The 18726-nt window shown below is 38.9% G+C and overlaps 1 protein-coding gene across 1 annotated transcript in view; it reads left to right on the forward strand.

The window, feature by feature from the left end:
• ERC2 (ELKS/RAB6-interacting/CAST family member 2) overlaps window positions 1-18726 on the forward strand; it is an 858283-nt gene that overhangs the window by 237702 nt on the left and 601855 nt on the right. Inside the window, 2 exon segments of the mRNA XM_038411791.2 lie at window positions 6906-7061; window positions 15283-15450. Coding sequence (XP_038267719.1) covers window positions 6906-7061; window positions 15283-15450 — 324 coding nt within the window.

Consider the following 18726-nt stretch of genomic DNA (forward strand, 5'->3'; position numbering starts at 1 on the left):
CCTGAATATTTTCTATGCTGTACTTTTAAAATCTATACAGACACTGTCTATTCATCATTATTTGTATTTCACTTTTTTCGAAAGGATTTTTTCTTTTTGCCTCTCGTGCAATAGCTGTCATGCTGGGCTTATAATCAGTGAATATTTTTCCCAAAAACCTGTTTTCTGTTAAATTAATAATGAAACCATGTCTGTTCATAATAGGTTTGGTAATATCCTTTTATAGAACTTAAATTTTGGGCCTAACCTTAAGGTGATGATATCGCCTTAGAAAATAAATCTTTTCAGAAAAAAAGCAATGATCAAATGCTCAAATATTGACATAAAAACACATGAAACTAAAGGCTCTATTTCTTAATTGAGGGAATAGAAACATACCATGTGATGTGCGTGTTCAATTAAAACTGATCAAGACAGATTGAATTTGCAATTTCAAATATCGAATACTGCCATCAAGTGCTTGTGAACAATCTACAGAGTTATTCATGAAGATAGTTTGATGAATGCTTTTAAGTAACAAATACATTTGGGAATAGTGATTTGCTTGCTGACATGAATAGAAAAAGAGGCAAAATGTCTTGAATAAATTATGTCTTGCAGATTATTTGCCCAGCTCTATATTTTACAGTGTGTGTGTCAGGCAATATGCTACCAGCAGTTTTGTCATAATGTTCTGGGATATATGAGTCATTATACTGGAAACTAATCTGCAGAGTCAGCCTAGTATTACTTCAACTTTCCTCTGGAAAAGGAATCTATTAATACAATCGTGTATTAATTAATGCTCTTAATTTATGCTTCAAGGCAAAAATTTAACGCTGCCTGGACCAGTAACGAAGGAATCCAACTCTTCTCCCAGGCCAAATATAGGATTGCACTGTTAGGTAGGGTCATTAATGGGGGAGGAGAGATGTCCCTTCCTCTGAAGCATTAGGTATTGGCAACTGTTGGAAGTAGTATACCAATTCTGATTAATAATCTGAGACAGTATAGAAAGTCCTGCTATATATTCCTGTGTCTGTTAACAGGGTTTGGAAGGCCTAACTTCAATCACTGATGCCATATTTTTGGAGCACTCAGAAGAGTTATTAGTCCTAGTAATATTATACTACTTCCTTCATCTTACTGTAGCCAAACCTTCTGTCTTTGTGATTCAAGCCCCAAGCTCTGTGGCTTATCTATACCAACATCATTCCAACAATACCAGATTTGGAATGCTGCTGGTGTAGATAAACCACAGGCTTGAAGGAGATACTGCATCTCAGTGTTTAATTTGTAATGAAAGAGGTGCTGGGGCTCAAGCAATTTTTTTACATTTATAACTGATGCAGCAAGCCCAGAGGTGCTGGGGCTATGAACTGTTACACCTAGAGGTGCTGAGGCTCAGCCCTGGCAAGCCCTTGAACAAATTAAGCGCTACTGCATCTGCTCGTCTTTCAGGTTGTTAGATTGTCAAACCAAGTGTCTGTAAATTTAGCCCCAACTAACACTTGTTGAATTTTTTCTGACAGAACGGATTTCTGTCTGAAATGCTGATTCAACTGAATGGAAAGCAGGGAGGTTGACTGCCTGGGCAGACTTCCTGCCAGTCTTCCCAATTCCCTAGCAGCCCAGCTATCCTGATTCCCCATCTATCTGCCTCGTAGGTTTCCCAGCCTGCTCTGTTCCCTGTAGCTTGCCTGATGGGACTCTTAGGCTGCCTGGCTGCCCAGCTGGTGAGCCAGCTTGCTGTAATGTAAATTCTTGAAAAATTTCATTTCAGTTCTTCCAAAATGGAATTTTTCAAAAATTTGTGTTCTGCAGAAAATTTTGCATTTCTGAGGTTTATCTTCTGATTCTGAATGAAAAAAGATCAGTAATGTGACATTTTCCCACAACATTAGTCACAACACTCTGTTCGAATAGAGACTAAAAATAAATGTTTGATTTCAGCACTCACGGCTATGTGAACAGATACATAAATAGCTACAAGGCATTAAGTGAGAAATTTCTTACAAGACTTAAATTTTATGCCGCAGGGCATAAACTGATCAATTATGGTAAAAGTAGGGAGATGTAACCCCTGCCCCACCCATGATAGAATTGCAGAATTAGTAAAACACAGTTACAGGGTTTTTTTTAATTTTGTCGTACTCTGGAGTAACAGGGAAAAGAAGGTGCTAGAAATAGGATATGGGGTTGCCTGGAGCAAGTTGGTTTGCTCCTTTACAGAATTTTCTATGTTATAGGTATGATAGTAATTGTTTGTTTGTTCACCCTTGTCCCTTCTTAAGGCTGATCATAACCATGATAATTGGTTGTTCTTTTGCCCCCCTCCCTTTTTTTGGAGGGGGGGGATGATTTTGCCAAAACAAGATGAATTCTATAAACAGGCACCTCCTTTTTTCCTTGTCTTACACTCCACCACACACTTTTTTTTCTTTCCTTCATCACAAAAATGTTCAGAAAAATGTTTTGCAATAGCACAATAAATGCCTAATAATAGATGAGTTTTATCTGAGTAGGTAATGTAATAGCAGAGATTTTTCTGTTTGCTTCTTTCAGTACCTTAATTCTCCAAGCTCTTCTCATTGTGAATATGAATAATGTTGATCTCCTCATCAAGATTTAGATACCATGGTGTTAAGCTATGATTCTGTCCATGGAAGCATGTCATATTAGAGAGTTTCACCTAATAAACTAGGTAATTAAGATGGCATTTTGCCTACATGATTAAATACAAAGGGAATTAATTAGATAAAATCACAAATTTTCCAGGATGTAACATTTTGTGTGACTTTGGTCTTTAACAAAACATTTTGTTTTAAACAGAAGGAAGAAAAGGCGCAAAAACAAACCACCCACCACTTTCAATACTAAGATGGCAATGTCCGCACAGTTGTTTTTATAATTAATTCTGTTACATAACTGTTTGTGAGAGCCATCACCAAAGGGGGCAAAACCTGATATAATCTACAAGTAGAATGTAGAAATATTCCTTCCATGGAATATTAGAGTCATAGTATTAAAAATAGAAAATATTCTTACTGTTACCTTGTCATTCTTGAAGATTAGCCTCCTAAAACACTGCATGTCAGAGTAGCAAGCCTGAATGAACAGGTTTCTGTGGGAATTATGAGGAAGGTGATCAAGGAGGAAATAATCTTCTCTCCCAAAATGGAAGTGGAGGCTGAGCCATGCAGTATTGCTGGGTTATTGGAAGAATAGGAAACAGCCGTTTTCCCCAGCTATTGTGCAGTGTTATAAGGAACTTCCTAACTCATATGTAGACAATCTGATTGTTAAATATGGTGGTTGTTTGCTACTGTTGCTAATGAATTAAGTTTCTCTTCTCCCAATTAAAATGGAGTAATGAATCAGATATCACAAGAAGATTTACATTATGCCTAAAACAGATTAAGACCCTGAATATGGTACTACTACAACCAACGTATCGCATACCTGGTAGTCATCCACGTGCTGAGGATGCAATCACTCACCAATGTCCTCACCATAAAAGGTCTGCTCACTGCCCTTCCTGGTCTACCTAGTGTTCTTCTGTTAGAGAGTGGCTCAACGACTCTGTAGTCTTTAGTTAATATCGACTTACTTAGACTGGGAAATGCACATCACATACCTTGGTACTTAAAAAAAAAAATAGGTGCATAGTAATACACTACAAAAAGAGTCTTCTTTGCCAGTGTAAAAACCCTGAGCCAGATCCTGTGGCCAGCTCATCTTGCATATGGTACAGTTCAGAAGGGGTGTTGGGTGTGTGTACAAAGATGGTGTACAGTTTGCCTTTGCATTTCATTCTGAGTTTGTGCTGGGCTTGTCCCTAAGTGTAAATTAAATCAACATGAAGGCTGTTCTAAAATGTGATTTCTGCCAAAATCTCCAGGACAGAAATCTGGCCACAGGGAAGCCCCAGACTCAAACCTACACAGCTGTACAGAAGGAGAATAGTGTTGAAGCCACTCTGTTGGCTCTATGCTACTGGATGATACCTTACACTAGAGTGATTCTCCTGTGGCAGGTTAAGCTGGCTTTATGGGCTGAATCTGTTGCTGGGCAGCACAAAGCAGCTGCACTAATACTCAGTGATCTGGCCTCTCACAACTTCCTTTTACTTGGTATGATGAGGTTTACAAACCCCACGTGGCTGGAAAGGATTAATGAATTGCAGTGAGCAACATCATCCCCAACCACTGCACCTGTAGTGGATGTCAGAACTGAGGGAAGGGCCTGAAAAGAGGAGAGCTTGCTCAGGTACAGCTGGCTTGGAAGGAGAGCAGACCGGCTGGGAAGGAGAGCAGACCAACTGCTCTCACTTGTGGTAGAAACCTGGCTGGAGCCAAAAACTGAATAAGGCTGCAGCCAGAAAGAGCCTCAGAAGAGGGAGGGCATGCCTAACATGGGAGTATTTGGGATCTGCCATGGTGGTTAAGCTACCTGAAGGGAAGTGGGGGAGGTCTGAGAGCTGAGGCTAGAGGGTGAATGGGTGAATAACTTCAGAATGGTTGAGAATTAAGCGTAGCTGGGATTGAGAGTCATTTATTTCATGTTTGTTTTGGGATGTGACTTTGGACTTTTCTACCCCAGAAGTGTAGGTGTTGAACTTTCATCGTAACTTGGCCAGAGTCATAAGCCAACAGAGTGGACTGGAAAACTTGATGGGGAAAACTGAGGTAGAATCATTGCAGCCCCGTGCTCTGCCACAGTGCTGTACAGGCCGCAGTGACCCAACAACACTTGGATTATAGAAAAAATCTTTTTAAGAGGGAGTAATATAGGTACATATGATAGACATTGTAATACTATATTGCATTTTGGCTAATTAATACCAATATTTTCAAAAATGGAAAGTCAGTATCCTAAATCCCAAATTAATCTCCTAAATAAGTGTCTTGATTTATCTTATTTTAGAACAGTGACATATACAATCAAATCTATAATCCCCAAAATTTAGAGTAAGGATAGGTATTCAGCCACTATTCCCACTTTCCTGACAATAAGTGTCCCTCTTCAAGATATACAAGCCTTATCACTAAGTGGAATTTCTGAGAAGAAAGGCCCTCTAAATTGTAAGGATAACTTTGAAAATAGGTCTTCAGATCCGGCAAGCAGGTACCATCAAACATCTACTACCAGATATGGAATGTCTCCATCGATGGGTACAGCCCTGAGTCATAACCCCTCAGAAAATAAGCTGACATTCTGTGCTCCTCTTGCCAGCTAGCTATTGCTATGTAAGAGACTTTCCAATAGCTTGTAGCACTCTAAAGAGTCAAGCAGTGGCCATATGTTATTGCAGATATTAGAGGCAATATTGGCCAGTTGATAGTTGGGGTCAATCCATTAGAGATAATATTTCACAAGGCAGTCTCTTGTTTATAACAATAGTTGGTAAAATTCGAAAGGTTCAAAGTTTCATTTTGGATTAGTAATCAAAAGTTCAGATGCTTATCAGAGCTGTATCCAGGTTATCCAACCTCTGAAATTGCAAATTTAGCCTGACCGTATCCTGAAAACAGGCTTTGCTATCATGCAAAAGTTTTGGTGCTGACTACTTTAAGACAGTCTGTAGGTAGTGTAGGAATAACCTTTTTTAATATCGCAGAATGTCAGCTTCTGGCTAAAGACAGGCAGTACAGTCAACTGAAAACAGAAACAAAGTTTTATTTTACAACAGAGATTCAAATTTAGTTGTCTTGGGAGAAGGTTTGGTTGAACTTTTGTTTTTTGTGGGAGAGAATGGGTAAAATCCTGACTCCATTATAGTCAATAGGTCTTCTGCCATTGACTTCAGTGGGCAAGGATTTTATCCCAGTTTCAAATATGTCTTGGCTACTTTGTATTCTTGGACTTAATTTTTCTGCGCTTGATCCATGATTTTTCTGCGCTTGATTTGTTCCCTAATAGATGTTTGAAAACAGATTGCCTACTGAGTCATTTTGTTATATTCTTTCAAAATGAAAGTTGTGTAAGAAGGTATTATAAGTCCTAATGATCTCTTTCCATCCCCAAATAAATAGATTTTTTTAGTTTCCAGACAACAAATGAAAATGAGAGCTGAATCACTGGATTTTTTATGTGCTGTGCTGGCACAAGCTGATAACTAGTATATGAGGTGACATATAATCCATGGTATATGAGGTGGCATTTCTGTTGCATATTAACTTGGTTACATACTGTTTGCAAAGCTCTTCGAGATTGTAGGATGAAAAGTATATATCCTGTCCGTGGCTATATGTGGGTATACCAGTGGAGGAAATGGACATAAGGAGACTCCTCTTATTTCTCAAAACAGCAGGACAGGATTATAACTTTGTGTTCGAAAGACCACTAGATTGAGAGGCCAGCCAGCTCCTGATAGTCCTAAGTAGTTGCAAGGCCTATAAGGTGTTTTCATATACGTCTGGCCCTGCCGTCCTCATCTATTGTCCTTCTTTTGTGTGCCTTCTAGGAAGTAGGGCAGGATTTTGCCCAGACTGCATGAGCATCAAAATGCTCATTCTTAATAGATGCTAAAATAAAATCAAGCATCATGCCATCTTTCGTTTGAGAGCAGAGGTCCAAATTCTGTTTTCCCTTAAACTACTGTCAGTGGAATTACCGGGATTTACACAATACACGTCATAGATGCTGGAACTAGGGCTACTGAGGGTGCTGCAGCATCCCCTGGCTTGAAGTGGTTTCCATTATACAGAGGATTGACAGTTTGGTTCAATGGCTCTCAGCACTACCACTATACAAATTATTCCAGCACCCCTGCATCAGTATAAATGAAAGCAGAATTTGTTCCAGTTTCTTGTGCTGGTGTATTATTATTGTACTATGTTGCTACAAATACTGCATTTTTAACATCCAGGTTTCATATAATTACAAAACACTCTCTCTTTTTATTTCTTAAATTTTTAATCCAGGACACAAAAATAGCTTCACTTGAACGCAATATAAGGGATCTCGAAGATGAAATACAGATGTTAAAGACAAACGGAGTTCTGAATATAGAGGACCGAGAAGAAGAGATCAAACAAATAGAAGTTTACAAGAGTCACTCAAAGTTCATGAAAAATAAGGTACAGTCTACTAATAAAATAGTTTAATGGTATTAAAATAATGTGAACAGAAGCTTTAACTGGACTCTTCAGTTTAAGCAGTCCTCTGTGAATTTGCTCATGGTAGATCTGTGGTATTTGGCACTGAAAGGAGTTGCTGCAGGAACCTTTTTTGGATTAAAAAAAAGGCACTTGTAAGTATTGATTCAGAAGAGATAGAGAGGAGGCTAATCTATCATACTTCAGTGGCAAAAACATTAATTAATTTAGTACATTTCTCATGTTTTACACTTCCTTATGTTTCTTTTTCTTTCTTTCACATCTTATATATGGTCTCTTCATTTTCTCTTTTTTCAGCTTTATAACTCCTGCTTTCACTGCCCAAAGGCTGCTTTATGACTTTATTGGTTTCCATTCTGACCGACAATATTTTCAGACCATTTTAACTGTTAATTTTTTCATTACCTTGATAATGGTATTGTGGTTTGTATCACTATGCCATAAATGATGCTGAGTTGTTGTTTCCATTGTAAATGTGTGTTACATGTACAGTATTTTAAAATTCTAATAGTTTAAAAAATTAATTTTATAATTCATGGAATCATAGACTATCAGGGTTGGAAGGGACCTCAGGAGGTTATCTAGTCCAACCCCCTCAAAGCAGGACCAATCCCCAACTAAATCATCCCAGCCAGGGCTTTGTCAAGTCTGACCTTAAAAACCTCTAAGAAAGGAGATTCCACCACCTCCCTAGGTAACCCATTCCAGTGCTTCACCACCCTCCTGGTGAAAAAGTTTTTCCTAATATCTAACCTAAACCTTCCCCACTGCAACTTGAGACCATTGCTCCTTGTTCTGTCATCTGCTACCACTGAGATCTAGATCCTTCCTCTTTGGAACCCCCTTTCAGGTAGTTGAAAGCAGCTATCAAATCCCCCCTCATTCTTCTCTTCTGCAGACTAAATAATCCCTGTCCCATCAGCCTCTCCTTATAAATCATGTGCTCTAGCGCTCTAATCATTTTTGTTGCCCTCCAGTGGACTCTTTCCAATTTTTCCACATCCTTCTTGTAGTGTGGGGCCCAAAACTGGACATAGTACTCCAGATGAGACCTCACCAATGCTGAATAGAGGGGAATGATCACGTCCCTCGATCTGCTGGCAATGCTTCTACTTATACAGCCCAAAATGCCGTTAGCCTTCTTCGCAACAAGGGCACACTGTTGACTCATATTCAGCTTCTCATCCACTGTAACCCCTAGGTCCCTTTCTGCAGAACTGCTGCCTAGCCACTCAGTCCCTAATTTTTAGCAGTGCATGGGATTCTTCTGTTTTAAATGCAGGACTCTGCACTTGTCCTTGTTGAACCTCATCCGATTTCTTTTGGCCCAATCATCTAATTTGTCTAGGTCCCTCTGTATCCTATCCCTAACCTCCAGCGTATCTACCACGCCTCCCAGTTTACTGTCATCTGCAAACTTGCTGAGGGTGCAATCCATGCCATCCTCCAGATCATTAATGAAGATATTGAACAAAACTGGAATTGAATAATTCTGATAGTGTGCACTTACACAGTGCCTTTAACTTAAGAATCTCAAAACATTTTACAAAGGTTGAGACATATTATTATCCTCAATTTACAGATGTATATATAGAGAGAGACTAAATGAATTGGCTAAGGTCACACACCAGTTAGTAGCGAAGTTTGGAATAGAACCCCAGAGACCTACCTCCTAGACTCACTAAACAATACAGCCACTCAGTTATTTTAAAATAATCAAACTTAAACTTGGCACCTAACTTGTGATCCCAGTTGCATGTTTTTACCACACTTAATTTACATTTGTTTAGCTGCGATGTAGTTAAAAAGCAGTCCCAACATTTTATTTTTGTACTTTCGGATTACTTTTTCTGATTCTCTTTCCTCAACCAATTTAATTTTTTTAAATAGTTTTTTTAAAAATACAAACTTTGAATTTATTCCAAAATTTGTATTCCTGATTGTATTCTTATTTGTTTATAAAGTAACAAGGTACTGATATGGAGCTACCTTCTACAATACAGGTGTACGGTGATCAGATTTTTAAAGTGGAGAAACCAGGACAGCAGTGATGGAGTGGTGGGGGGAATGAAACATTCACATAGATGAATCTTGGGAAGTGGGGAAAGAAGGCATTTTACCTATAAGTTCCTTTAAGATGAGAAGGAGCAGTGAGCGGGGAGGAGAATGCAGGAGAGGAAGGACAGCTAGCTGACTATAATGCAGTTGAGACTGACCATAATAAACAGAGTAAAGCTGGTCAAAAGCATTGTAGCAATTTTGATTGTGAAACTACATTTTTTTTCTTGATTTTTTTTTTTGCATTCATTCCTCTGCATCCAACATCTATTTTTATGTGAAATTTTGTGGACCCGATAATTTTTGGAAAAGCCCCTTTTGTGCTTAAATTTGTAGCTAGGAATTTTGAAAAAGCTTCTGAGGGGGCAGTGCTATATCTGCTTCTGTAGAACCCACATGATTTTGTGGAGAATCATAGAAATTTTGGACTGGAAATGACCTTGATAGGTCATCTAGTCCAGTTCCCTGCACTGAGACAGGCCTAACTATTATATAGACCATTCCTAAAAGATATTTATTTAACCTGTTCTTAAAACCTCCAGGGATGGAGATCCATAATCTCCCTAGATAATTTGTTTCGGTTCTTAACTGCATTGACAGTTAGGAAGTTTTTCCTAATGTCTAACGTAAATCTCCCTTGTTGCAACTTAAGTCCATTACTTCTTGTCCTGTCCTCACTGGTTAAGGAGAACTGTTTGTCACCCTCCTCTTTATAACAACTTTTGTGTATTTGAAGATTGTTATCTCCCTTCTCAGTCTTCTTTTCTCCAGCTTAAACAAACCCAGTTTTTTTCAGTCTTTCCTTATAAGTCATATTTTCTAGACCTTTAATAATTTTTGTTGCTTTCTTCTGGACTTTCTCCAATTTATCCACATCTCTCCCAAAATGTGGCGCTCAGAACTGGACACAGTATTCAAGTTGAGGCTTTATTAGTGCTGAGTAGAGTCAAAGAATTAATTCTCATGGCATGATTATTGTAACACTGCTGCTAATATATCCCACCATTATGGTGTTTTTTTTGCAACATTATTAAATTGACGACTCTCATCCACTGTGATCCCCAGATCCTTTTCTGAAGTGCTCCTTCCTAGGCAGTCATTCCCCATTTTGTATTTGTGCAATTGATTATTCCATCCTGTTTATAGTACTTTGCATTTGTCCTTATTAAATTTCATCCTATTTATTTCAGACCATTTCTCCAGTTTGTCAAGATCATTTTGAATTCTAATCCTGTCCTCCAAAGCACTTGCAACCCCTCCCACCATTGTATTGTCCACAAACTTTATAAGTGTGCTCTCTATGCCATTATCCAAATAATTTATGAAGATATTGAATAGAATCAGACCCAGGACATATCCCTGTGGGACCCCACTCAATAGGCACTTCCAGCTTGATTGTGAACCATTGAAAACTACTTTCTGTTTGGTTTTTCAACCAGTTGTATACTCGCCTTATAGTAGGTTCATCTAGGCTATATTTCTCTAGTTTGTTCATGAGAAATTCAGGAGGCAGTGTCAAAAGCCTTACTGAAGTTAAGATACAGTAAAAGCTGTTTATCCAGCATGTTTTGGGGATTAGAGGTGCCAATAAGTAAAAACTGCCAGTTAACAAAGAGGAAGGGAGTTTGAATGTGGGGTTGGGGTGCGGGAGTGGGTGTGGGCTCTGGGAGGGAGTTTGGGTGCAGGATGGGGTCTGGGGTATAGGAGGGGATGCGGGGTGCTGGATCCAGGGGGTGCTTACTTCGGGCGATTCCCCGCAAGCGGTGACCTGTCCTGGTTGCTCCTAGGTGGAGGTGCGGCAGGCGGCTCTGCATGTGACCCTGCCCTGTCCTGAGCACTGCCTCTGCAGCTCCCATTAGCTTCTAGGCAAATTATTTTACTCTCTGACTCTTAGTTATACCGAGCATAAAATGGAGACAATGAGAACAATTATCATTGTATGATATTAAAGGTATTAGGATTTGCCATCTCAGAAAATACCTTAATTTTAGAAAGTGTGGGATCTGTATCTTCAGTATCCCATATCACCTGCCATGTTTTAGCTAATGTCTTAGATTCTTCCCACTGGAGAAATGAAAGCTTATGGCCCTTTTGGCAGCTTACTTTATATTTAAAGGGGTTTTTTTTAGCACTTTTTATGTTCAATACAATCTTTTAAAACTCATAAGTGGGGTTACCCTTAGTGAGATTACAGTACGCTTTCAAATGTGGTTAACCTACAAGTATGCAGTTCTCAGTGACTTACAATGTAATTACTACAATATCTCAGAAAATATATTGAAGCATTTAAGGTATAAATAATGTCCAAAATCTTGTATATAAAGGGGGAGTTCCAGTGTTTTTGAGAGGAAGAGGTTCGATATATTTCTTTTCTCTAAAGAGCAGATGAATGAGAAGAAGACTGTTATACATACCACGGTTTCATCACAGCTTCAGATCAGCACTTTGATAAGTATGTCACATTCTGATGAAACACTGTACAACTTCTTTCACCAGTCCTGTCCTTCCTCTTACAACTGAGATTTGCAGAAAAAGATACTAGTTCTGCCGTTCATCAGAGAACCTTTCAAGGTGGAAAAAGTATTTATATGGCTGTCAGCAAGCAGATCTTATTATACCTGATCTGTCGAACCTGAGATTGCTGATAAGAAGTTTTGATAAATATAAGTCTTGATGCCAAGCAATAGAACAAGGCTCTTTTCATGGTTAGGTGCTAGAATTCTCTTTATACTGTTATACTTAAAGAATAGGTATTTAGTTTACATTTCTTCTTAATTTAAATCTAGAAAGGAAGGTGTATCAGCTGCATGAAGACCATTAGTGAGCATTGCATTTGTACAGCATCAAGGTATTTTTTTCGTAAAGTCTAACACACTAATAATGAACACACACTTCCAAACTTCTCCAGAGAATGAGACGGTCAGGAATAGAGACAATTAGTGGTCCTGGGGTACCATATATAGTATCTTCAATCTAGCAGAGAAAGGTAAAATACTATCCAATAGCTGGAAGTTGAAGCTAGACAAATTCAGACTGGAAATAATGGTATATATCATTAACAGTGAGGGTAATTAACCACTGGAACAGTTTGCCAAGGGTCATGTGGATTCTCCATCACTGGCCATTTTAAATCAAGTTTGGCTGGTTTTCTAAAAATATGCTCTAGAAATTATTTTGGGGAAGTTCTGGGGCTTGTGATGTGTTATAGAGGAGGGACTAGATGATCACAATGGGTCCCTTCAGGCCTTGGATCTAGAATCTATATCCAGACATCCAGGTAAATCTTCATTGTAGTCTTTATTTCTAACTCACACCGAAATTGTGGTCATTGTTTTACTTTGACTCCAGTAGAGGGGTGTGAGTCCTCACTGGATCATGTCAACATTCTTCTTACATTCACCTTGATGTTTAAAGGAGTGGGAATGCAACCACTTCAGTGAGGACAAAGAGTTGTTTAAAGAAGTGCATAACTTTTTACAGAGAACCATACTGTACAAGAACCTTTTAACAACTTAATGTATCAGATAAAAATTGTGAGGTCTTGTTCTGTCCTGGATATTTCTTTTTAAGGGAGACGTCCCAGTTCTTGCATTCTTTTTCATTTTTGTTTTATTTTATTTTTTTTATTAAAGAGTTTGCCGAAGACACAGTTATCCTAACTTGGATCTGTTCTTTTGTGTTTGGGAACTGTAACACATTTTCTTGAACTCCTTACAGTACGCAGATCTTCAAACTGGAACTGCATGCTAATGAGCAGAGAGTTTCTGAGCAATGAGGAGCATATCTGTGATGAAAATGAAGCCATTTTCCTTGGCTGTTTATTTTTCAGAGTATTGCTAGTATCATGAACAAAGCTGTGAAAAGCTTCCAATAGAGATTAGTTGTGTGTGATGTCCACAAGAGTCTAGTATAAAACATGTAATATAATTAGATTGGCCTCAGATCTAGGGTTCCTCCTTTATATCATGTACTCAGATTTTCCCAGTCTATATTTTGTGTACCTTTTTGTTTTAGTTTCCAAATTTTCTTACATGTGCATTAAAGTAAATAAATGATGGGGAGGAGAGAAGAAGGTTTACTTCCAAGCTGAATTTTTTTTCTTTCTTGAGTAGTTTTGGGATACATGTTTTATGTTTCTCTTTACTTTTCCCAACATCCGTTTTTTTCCTACACTCCTTTTTCTTTCTTTTGCTAAATTAAGACTATAAAGGCTATTGCTTTAGCTTCCTGTATAGATTAGGATTTTGTGCAATAGACAAAGGGTGACCAGCCAAATTCTCCAATCTAGTGGATACAAAACATTTTGAAACCTGTGAAGAGAAAAAGAAATAACCCTAAATGTGTAATTCAGAATTATGGCTGTGATCTATTATTATGTTTTGATTTTGAGGTTATGGTTAAACATGACAAACTTTTTTTTTTCTGGGCTACTATTCCCTTCAGCTCTAGATTTAACCTCATCCCAAGTGGCCTTTGGGATTAAACTGAAAGGAGAGAATGAATAGGGCAGTTCCAGCTCTTCTTTGATCACCTTCATAGCATTTAAACTTTGATTTAAAATAAAAATTTCTGGCCCTTTTGGTTGTGAGGAAAAACTTCTAAATGAAAACCAAGTGCCTGCCACAGTTAGCAGAGGGAAAGCCTGAAATGATGTCTTTGAAAAGTTACTGCCCATTCAGCCCCATGCGGGCTAAAGTTATTTGGTAATTTAAATAGCTAATATTAAGTATCTCACAATAGAGAATTTGAGTAGCTAATTTGCTGGTCCACTGTTGTCACATAGAAGTTTGAGAAGAAGAATACCTGTTATGTCATCTTATATTTAAGATTGTTCTTTATAATATATTCTCCAGTGCTTTGACCAATTTTAAATGTTCGAAATACTCAGTCTTTTCCAGGACACCTTCTTCCATTTAGCAATATGGGAAGGGCAGGGTAGCTGTGATCCTCCTGACACCTGTTCATGAGCATCAGGTTGAGAACCCCTGTCCTAAATGATGGGATTTCCACAACTTTTCACCTTCTAATAGACTCATCATTTGGAATTTTTTCCCCAATTCTCTCCTCCTCCCTGCCCCCCAGTCTTTTCTTAATTATGACTTTTCCCTTTGGCTTTCCTGTTACTGGTGAGCTCCACATGAGTTGCCAAGGAAGGAAAATGGAGGGTGAAGGACATTAACTGTGTGGCAAGTGGAAGATGGTTAGAGTTCTATCACTCTGTTCCCCACCCCCTGGTTAAATTCCTGAACTACTGCTAGTTCTTATTGCAATGCTCATAACCCAGGCTCACCGCAGGCTTTAGTAATGATAGCTGTGGTCTTATATGGAGTATGGTGTTGCATTCAATCTACACATGCATGAAAGCTTTATTTTTCCTTTGTATAGAAACCATTCAAAATAAAATGGACAATTAACAAGCCCATCACAACATGTGGTGTACCTCATCCAGTGCATCAAATGCACCAACAACTACTTTGTGGGTAAAACAAGATAGTCACTCCACTCTCAAATGAACTCACACAGAAAAATGATAAAAGACAAAAACATCCTATCAACTGTGAGTGAGCACTTTTCACAAAACGATCACTCCATATCTGACCTTATCCTCAAAGGAGACCTGCACAACACCTTCAAAAGTTGATCCTGGGAGCTTAAATTCAAAACTGCTAGACATCAAAAATCATGGACTGAGTAGAGACACTGGATTTATGTCCCATTACAACAATCTATAATCCACTTACCCTCCTTTGTCCTCTAACTGCAAAAATATTAATTGCTCACTTCATTGTAATGTTCTGATTACCTTTCCCAGACATAAAGAAGAGCTCTGTAGAGCTCGTAGGCTTGTCACTTTCACCACAGAGGTTGGTCCAATAAAAGACATTGCTTCACTCACTTCTTGACTCTTATATCCTTGGACCAGCATGACTATAACAACACTGCAAACATAAACTTAATAGAAATTGTGGGTGCCGAGCATCTCAGGGTCAGAACCTTAATGCTTCTCCTGCCTCTCCAGAAGGTATCTGGGTTGCATCACAGGAGATTTATTCTCATCTCTCCAAACTCATGTGAGTATAACTTGGAGATTAATGATGTAAAACAATGTTTTTTAATTTTGCAGATTGACCAATTGAAACAGGAACTTTCAAAGAAAGAATCAGAACTTCTTGCCTTACAAACTAAGCTTGAAACCCTTAGCAATCAGAATTCAGATTGCAAGCAACACATTGAAGTGCTTAAAGAGTCGCTTACTGCCAAAGAACAGAGAGCTGCCATACTTCAGACAGAGGTAAGCTATTTTCTCATCATACAATACAATATAAATGTTTAGTTAACAGAGTGTGTCAGGGTTAAAATGATGTATTAGTTACAAATCTTTGCAGAAGATATATTCTGGGCTTTTTTTCAATTTGTTAAAAATAGTGTAACAGCTTAAATCCTGCCATGTGCTAATACATTTAGCATATTTTCCTTATTACAGTATGTTAGCACTGATCCTGCAGTTTTTGAAAAGAACCTACTGACTTAATAGCAGTCTTGCGTGTGTTAGTATTGCAAGATTGGACCCATGTATGGAATCCGCAACATCAAGGGTGTGTAGCTGTAGCTAAGATTTCCCTTGTCTTTAGTGGAATATATATATGGCAGTTCTCATTTCTTCTTAGTGTTTTCACTCCTAATTTCAAATTGTCTTGACATAGTTTGGGACCTCAGATTTGTTTCCTGAGACCTAATGCTCATTTTTGTGTCTTCTATTGTAAATTTCAATTCTAAAGAGAGAGGCCGTTTATATGTTTTGAAGGGTGCATAAATATAGGAGGGGTGTAGGTTATTGGTGTGATGTCTTTGTTTCTTAGAAAATTAGCTTTGATTATCAAATGTGAATAGATTGTTAATCCTTAATATAGACCCAGTATATTAGGGTTTTTTAATATGTAGTGTCTAAAGTACAGAGCTTGAAAATATAGATATTTAAATATGCTTTACGCAGTTGAGATGGTTTTCAAATGTGATTAAATAAACTATTTCAGTGTTAAAAATGGTCTTCTCCACAAAAATGGTCTTCCTTTTCCATGTCTGTTTTTTACTGTGAAGGTATGAAACACAAAATAAGAATTAAATTTATATTTTAACTGTTTTATTTGTAAGTTTTGAATTGGTGTGCATTTTAAAAGAACACGAACAGTTAGACACTGCACTTATAAAAGGAAAATAAACTCTTTACATTCAGAAAAGTATACTAATTTAAATGGATTGATTTCTTGCCTGATAGTTCAAAGTTTAATCCTAGGTAAAGGAATTCCAGGGGCAAAAGATCACTTTAGTTCATCATCTTTATCGAGAAAAGTTAGCTGACATTAATCTCTATTTTTAAAATATATATTCTGAGATTCTAGGTGTCTATTGAACTGCATATCCCAGGATTCATCCTCTTACATGTTAATAAGGTACAAATAAAAATTTGAAATTGCAAATCTGCCTTCATCGGTCAAATAAAATAGAAGGAAACATAAATATAAAATCATGATGATAGAATTAAGAGTAAAAAAACATCCTGCTGCCTACCACTACTTCAGAAAGAGCCACAGATCCCAAAGGAGACTGAGGCAGTCTTCCGGTTCTGGGTGTAGCCAGCTACACCTCCCCTTCACACTAACCATCCCCACAGCATCTAGCAAATGCCTGCTCTGATTCATGTGTTCAAGACAATGATCCAGGAATACCTCCTCCTTCCCCATTCCCCTGGTTTGGGGACTGGCTGACCTGCTTTTATAATGTCTGAGACTCTATTACAATAGACAATTGGATCCTAAGCACTGTCCAATAGGATTATGCCATACAGTTCCTCTCTATCCACACTTCCCACGTTGCTTTTCAGGGACCCCTTTCCCAAGACACCGCTCTTTTAGCAGGTTCAGTCTCTCCTGGCCTTTGGGACTGTAGGGGAGGCCCTCCTGAAGCAATGGGGACAGGGATTCTAGTTCCAGTATTTCCTGGTTCCCAAACCCTTGGGAGACCTATCCTCAGCCTCTGTAATCTTAACAAATATGTCTGATACTTGAGATACCAGATGGCAACAATACTTCCTGCCTTAAACCACAATGACTGGTTTGTTGCCCTGTACCTTCAGGATGCTTATTTTCATGTAGCAATTATCTCAAACTGGTTTGTTGTGGAACAACACTAGCCCTTTGGCCTATTTTCCGCCCCTGGGGTCTTTATGAAATGGATGGTCACAGTAACAGCATATCTCAGGAAGAGGGGAATTCATATCTTCCGATATCTGGATGATTGGTTACTGAGTGGCAAGTCAAGAGAGGATGTCCTCTGTCATGTCTAGTTCACATTATGCCTACTTAATCATCTATGTCTCCTCTTAAACAGCGGGAGGTCAACTTTGGTTCCAACTCTAAGAATCAAGCTCATTGGGCCCTGATAGACGCTACGAATTCGAGAGCATTTCTGCTGACCAAATGATTCCAGGCAATCTGTAACTTATGTCTAGAGCTGAAGACCCAGCCTTCAACCACAGCCTGAGTATGCCTGAAGTTTCTAGCCCATATGGTTGCATGCACACAGGTAGTCCAATATGCCATGTGACATTATCCTCTTTAAATGTGACTGAAGTCAGCCTATTGTCTGTACTGTCATTCCTTGGACAGACTGGTGAGTCTTCCACTACCAGTACTGGATTTCTTGCAGTGGTGGATGGTTCAGAACGTGTGCCAGGGCATTCCCTTCACTTGGTCACCACCATCGGAACTATTGTCATCAATGGCTCCTTAATAGTTCGGGGACTGCATCTGGAGTCACTGAAGGTTCAAGGCCTGTGGTCAGAATGTGAAATTCTTTACATATCAATGTCCTGGAGCTTTATGCTATCTATGATTCGTGTCAGGCCTTTTAATGTCTCATCAGTGGTTTTCATGCTCACCAATAGTACCACTGTGACGTATTATATGAACAGGCAGTGGGGGAGCGCACTCCAGTGTGCTTTGTCAGGAGGCAATCAGGTTCTGGCAGTTTTGCACCAGAAAAACATTACTCCCATGGCTGATCGCTTGCCTGGGACCCACACTCATTGGGCAGATCACCTCAGCAGGAGTTTCTCCCTGAATCGCTAGTGGTCTCTAAAGCCCAGCATCCTGCACTCTGGGGCATGCTGACAATTGACCTGTTTGCTATGAGAGAAGACAAGAAATGCCAGTTGTTTTGTTCCCAAGGGGGCTCTCAGTTCAGCCTCGTTGATTGATGCTTTTCACTTGAGCTGGGAATTGGCACTCTTATATGCCATTCCTCCAATTCTGATCATCTTGAGACTCGTTTCCAGTGCATTCGAGACAATATTGGTTTTCCAACCTCCTCACATGGTTGGTCCAACCTTCCATATCCCTTCCTCTTCATCCTGACCTCCTGACTCAGTAGCCCAGTCAGCATTTTCACCCAGCAATCAGTTCCCTGCATCTCACAGAATGGATGCTGCATGGTTACAGGAGGAGGAGGAATGATGCTCGGAGCCAGTCCAACAGGTCTTGCTTAACAGTGGGAAGCTCTCCACCAGGGT

Source organism: Dermochelys coriacea, chromosome 7, assembly GCF_009764565.3.
Source record: "Dermochelys coriacea isolate rDerCor1 chromosome 7, rDerCor1.pri.v4, whole genome shotgun sequence".
Classification (NCBI taxonomy): domain Eukaryota; kingdom Metazoa; phylum Chordata; order Testudines; family Dermochelyidae; genus Dermochelys; species Dermochelys coriacea.